General features: G+C 47.4%; 1 protein-coding gene across 2 annotated transcripts in view; it reads right to left on the bottom strand.

Annotated features, from left to right (window-relative positions):
• LOC143277948 (peroxidasin homolog) overlaps positions 1 to 3857 on the bottom strand; it is a 25194-nt gene extending 21337 nt beyond the window's left edge. For both annotated transcript variants that reach the window (XM_076582929.1, XM_076582930.1), the window contains exons 1-2: positions 3732 to 3857; positions 927 to 990 (exon numbers count right to left, since the gene is read on the bottom strand). In XM_076582929.1, coding sequence (XP_076439044.1) covers positions 927 to 950 — 24 coding nt within the window. In that variant the 5' untranslated portion in view covers positions 951 to 990; positions 3732 to 3857. The remainder of the gene's footprint in view (positions 1 to 926; positions 991 to 3731) is intronic.
• Between the last annotated feature and the right edge of the window lie 2143 nt (positions 3858 to 6000).

The raw sequence follows: 6000 nt of genomic DNA, 5'->3' as shown, positions 1-6000 counted from the left end.
ACCAAGGAAGAACGTTCGATGAGATGAAAGAGACTTATGGGGAGGATGTCCCATCGTATGACGTGGTCAAACACTGGCATCGTCAGTTCAGGTGTGGTCGGACATCGTTGGAAACGGCTCCCATTCCCGGGCGACCACAGTCCCCCTCTGATGAAGACACCACCCGGCAAGTGGAGACCGCCATCTTGGAGGATCGCCGCATGGCCGTTCGCCTACTAGCCCAAGATGTCAAGATCAGTGTGCGGTCTGTGGAAAAAAGTCACCCATGACCATTTGCACATGCGGAAGTTGTCCGCTCGATGGATTCCCCTGAAGAAGAAGTGTTTCACCCTTAGTGGTACCTGTGTAGAGAAAGACTAATAACTGTGTCAAGTTTCGTTCCTCTCAGTCCACTGAAGTGGGTCATGGAACATCTTTAATGAACATCCCTCTGTGTGTGTGTGTGTGTGTGTGTGTGTGTGTGTGTGTTATGTGTGTGTGCATACACACACACACACACACACACACACACACACACACACACGTATACAATGTATTAGAAAAAGAAAAAAGAAAAAAAAGAATATATATATATATATATATATATATATATATATATATATATATATATATATATATATATATATAAAATTTTTTATGGAGAGCGTAGACACATATACATTCAGGCACGGGTATGCAAACACAGATAGAGACAGAGGGTGGTGGGAGAACTAATGGTCTCAAGGAACGATAAAAGAAAGCAGGAGTAGGGAAGGAATGAAGAGAGAAAGACAGAAAGCAAGAGGGAAGTAGGAAAGACAGAAGAAAGGGAAATCACACACACACACACACACACACACACACACACACACACACACACACACACACACACACACACACACACGTCACTAAAACTTCCGTTAAACAACCCAACTCCACAAAATAACCTTGTGTCCCTGGGGTTCTGTCATGGCAGCCCTTGGCCCAGTGGGAATGAATCAGCGACTGAACCTGAAGAAACAGACAAACAGACTGTACCTTACAAGACACACAGACGGGCAGGAGGGGTGTGGGGGGTGGGCCACAGGATTACACAGACTGCCCCCTCCTTCCACAGGATTACACAGACTGCCCCCTTCCTTCCACAGGATTACACAGACTGCCCCCCTCCTTCCACAGGATTACACAGACTGCCCCCTTCCTTCCACAGGATTACACAGACTGCCCCCTTCCTTCCACAGGATTACACAGACTGCCCCCCTCCTTCCACAGGATTACACTGACTGCCCCCTCCTTCCACAGGATTACACAGACTGCCCCCTCCTTCCACAGGATTACACAGACTGCCCCCTCCTTCCACAGGATTACACTGACTGCCCCCTCCTTCCACAGGATTACACAGACTGCCCCCTCCTTCCACAGGATTACACAGACTGCCCCCTTCCTTCCACAGGATTACACAGACTGCCCCCTTCCTTCCACAGGATTACACAGACTGCCCCCCTCCTTCCACAGGATTACACAGACTGCCCCCTCCTTCCACAGGATTACACAGACTGCCCCCTCCTTCCACAGGATTACACAGACTGCCCCCTTCCTTCCACAGGATTACATTGACTGCCCCCTCCTTCCACAGGATTACACAGACTGCCCCCTTCCTTCCACAGGATTACACTGACTGCCCCCTTCCTTCCACAGGATTACACAGACTGCCCCCTTCCTTCCACAGGATTACACAGACTGCCCCTTCCTTCCAAAGGATTACACAGACTGCCCCCTCCTTCCACAGGATTACACAGACTGCCCCCCTCCTTCCACAGGATTACACAGACTGCCCCCTTCCTTCCACAGGATTACACAGACTGCCCCCTTCCTTCCACAGGATTACACAGACTGCCCCCTCCTTCCACAGGATTACACAGACTGCCCCCTTCCTTCCACAGGATTACACAGACTGCCCCTTCCTTCCACAGGATTACACAGACTGCCCCCTTCCTTCCACAGGATTACACTGACTGCCCCTTCCTTCCACAGGATTACACAGACTGCCCCCTTCCTTCCACAGGATTACACTGACTGCCCCTTCCTTCCACAGGATTACACAGACTGCCCCCTTCCTTCCACAGGATTACATTGACTGCCCCCTTCCTTCCACAGGATTACATTGACTGCCCCATCCTTCCACAGGATTACACAGACTGCCCCCTTCCTTCCACAGGATTACACAGACTGCCCACTTCCTTCCACAGGATTACACAGACTGCCCCCTTCCTTCCACAGGATTACACAGACTGCCCCTTCCTTCCACAGGATTACACAGACTGCCCCCTCCTTCCACAGGATTACATTGACTGCCCCCTCCTTCCACAGGATTACACAGACTGCCCCCTTCCTTCCACAGGATTACACTGACTGCCCCCTCCTTCCACAGGATTACACAGACTGCCCCCTTCCTTCCACAGGATTACACAGACTGCCCCTTCCTTCCACAGGATTACACAGACTGCCCCCTTCCTTCCACAGGATTACACTGACTGCCCCCTCCTTCCACAGGATTACACAGACTGCCCCCTTCCTTCCACAGGATTACATTGACTGCCCCCCTCCTTCCACAGGATTACACAGACTGCCCCCTCCTTCCACAGGATTACACAGACTGCCCCCTTCCTTCCACAGGATTACACAGACTGCCCCTTCCTTCCACAGGATTACATTGACTGCCCCCTCCTTCCACAGGATTACATTGCCTGCCCCCTCCTTCCACAGGATTACATTGCCTGTCCCTTCCCTCCACAGGATTACACAGACTGCCCCCTTCCTTCCACAGGATTACACAGACTGCCCCCTTCCTTCCACAGGATTACACAGACTGCCCCCTTCCTTCCACAGGATTACACAGACTGCCCCTTCCTTCCACAGGATTACATTGACTGCCCTGTCTTCCACACCATTATATGAGTACAGACTAGAAGAAGCCCTTGACATTTCAACACTCCTGGTATGACAGAAAAGACAAAAATCAAACAACTAATGTGTGACCAGCCGCCGTGGCGAAGTGGTTAGCGTCGCGAACTGACGGCCGGGAGGACGCGGGTTCGAATCCCAGCGGAGGTGGGTTTTTCGGCCCGTGGCCGGCTCGAGTGTCATCCACTTCAAGGATGTGTCTTTGGGTGTGTTGCTCTAATTACCTGACCAACACTGCAAGTGTCTGTATCTCTCGGGCCTGGTTAACGCCGGGATATCATTATGACAGGAAGCGTAGAGTACAGACTTGTCACGTTGTCCCAAACCAAAATGGACCTCCGATAGCAACATCGTCATCGTCATCCTCCTCCTCCTTCATTGTCGTTAGCAGGGGGCTCAGTAGGTGGTGTCCTAATTACGTTGAATCAGAACAGGCACCACTCCTCTGGTGTGTGGCCTCCTGGCGACCTAACATCGATGGTTCCCTGCGGACTGCCGACGCTGGAACTGCGACGGACGAACCCGGGTGTGGCCGTGTATGGGGGGGAATCTAAATGAGCGGCGTGGGAGTAATGCCACTGAAACGGTGCAGATGATGGGGCAGCAAAAAACCCCAACAAAACAACAAAAGAAAACAAACATAAAAAAAACCAAGGTGTGTGTATCAAACCCTCAGGAGTTCTAAACTGCTGGGTTGATAGGAATGTGGCACGGACTACAGTAATCTGCCCTTTTTTCCCTCAATGATAAGGTCACAAAGAAATGTGCAAACAAAAATGAGGACTGACCTGCTGCTTGACGAGACTTGTCACCACAGAGATCAGAGTTGGGTCCAGGGCACGTGATGCCCGCCGCTTGTCACGTGACGGTGACACTGCCGGTTCTGACACCTCCTTCTGCCTGAGGTCTGCACGCTGCGACACGTCAGAGGAAGTGGGGGGTTGGGGGTGGGGTGGGGGGGGGGGGAGGAACCTTTAACGATCACGTGCACACACTTTTAAGCATGCACTGTCACTACACGCGCTTTGTGCGTAGTGTTGCAAAGGCTCACTCAAATATTCTCCTCAGATTACACACACACACTCATATATATGTCTATATATATATATATATATATATATATATATATATATATATATATATATATATATATATATATATATACAGTGAGAGAGAGAGAGAGAGAGAGAGAGAGATTCGGATGGTTTATTCAAAAAAGGCCTTAGCCCCTTATGAAGGGGTGGTGTGTCAACTTATATATATATATATATATATTGAGAGAGAGAGAGAGAGAGAGAGAGAGAGAGAAGGAGGTGGATATTTTCCTCAGATTACACACACACACACACACACACACACACACACACACACACACACACACACACACACACACATATATATATATATATATATAGATAGAGAGAGAGAGAGAGAGAGAGAGAGAGAGAACGAACGAACGAACGAAATTTTATTTTACGAGGGTAAAGGAGTAAGCACAAAGTACTTGTTTACATCCAGCCCTCTGGGCACGAATAATAATTGAGAGAAGAAAAAAAAAAAAAAAAAGAAGCGAGAGTCAGTTCACAACACCAACGTCAAAATTACACAAGCATGTACCAACATAAACATAGAACTTATGCACAATACAATATCGCAACAGATCAGTTTCAGTTTCAGTTTCAGTAGCTCAAGGAGGCGTCACTGCGTTCGGACAAATCCATATACGCTACACCACATCTGCCAAGCAGATGCCTGACCAGCAGCGTAACCCAACGCGCTTAGTCAGGCCTTGAGGAAAAAAAAAAAAAAAAAAAATATATATATATAAGCGTACATACATACATAAATACATAATAATTATGATATTAAAAAAAAGATAGTAGTAATGAAAATAATGATAAAATAATAATAATAATAATAAATAAATAATTAGATAAATAAGACAACAATGATGATAAATAAGCAAATAAATATAAAACATGAAGACACACATTCACGCATACACCCACACATGCATAACAGATATGATCACAGATCAATAATAACGAGGACAATAGGGTAGGGGGCGTGGTGGAGAGCGGAAGGAAGAATGGACAAGGGGAAGAGTAAAGAAGGTAGGGGAGGCTGACTGGACAGACAGATATAGTGACAGTGACAGTGAAGACAGACATAGAGAGAGACTGACAGGGGAGGAGAGAGGCGTATATATATTGACAACCTATACATGTTTGTTGTTTATAATTGATATTGAGAGACAGACAGACAGAAGGGGAAGAGGACGACGAGGTCCAAGCCCCAAATTTTCTCTTTTTCCATTCTAAAATAATAGAAGTGTCAAAAATAGGCTTGATTTAACTTCTACCCTAAAAACCTGATTCGCTCCTGATGTGGGGAATGGGTGGAGTTAATAATAATAATAATTCATAACTTTTCTATGGCGCGATATCCCGTACTAATGCTGCTCAAAGCGCCTTACATCGTCGAGCTAGATATAAACATTACAACAGCTCAATCCAATGCGTTCACAGAATGAATTAAAAAAAAAAAATTAAAAAAAGCATGATCCACCAAACAATAAATATATCAAGTAAATAATGCTTAGATTAGAAAGAAATACATTCCTTTAAAACACACACGTTTAGAAACACACACACACACACACACACACACACACATCCACTCACCCACGTACCCACCCACCAACCCACCCACGACCGCTCCACCATGCAATCTGTGTGTGTCTGTGAGAGAGAGAGAGAGAGAGAGAGAGAGAGAGATATTCACATCTATTCACCAGAACTTATAAGACGTAAAGACGATAGGTAATGGGTGAAAGAGAGGGAATGCTTGTGAAATGTGTGTGTGTGTGTGTGTGTGTGTGTGTGTGTGTGTGTGATGTTCACCTTGGTCACAACAACAGCAGCAGCCGAGTCAGGTTCCAGACCGGACAGCCTGTCCCGCAGGTGCCCAATCTGACGCTGCTGGTAGCCAGCGGTCAGCAGCAGACCCAGCACGGCCACACACACCGCCACCAGCACCGCTGACCGCTGGCCACAA

Source organism: Babylonia areolata, chromosome 35 (assembly GCF_041734735.1).
Source record: "Babylonia areolata isolate BAREFJ2019XMU chromosome 35, ASM4173473v1, whole genome shotgun sequence".
Lineage (NCBI taxonomy): Eukaryota > Metazoa > Mollusca > Gastropoda > Neogastropoda > Buccinidae > Babylonia > Babylonia areolata.
Note: the sequence above shows the minus strand (reverse complement) of the source record. Positions and strands in the feature narration are given on the sequence as shown.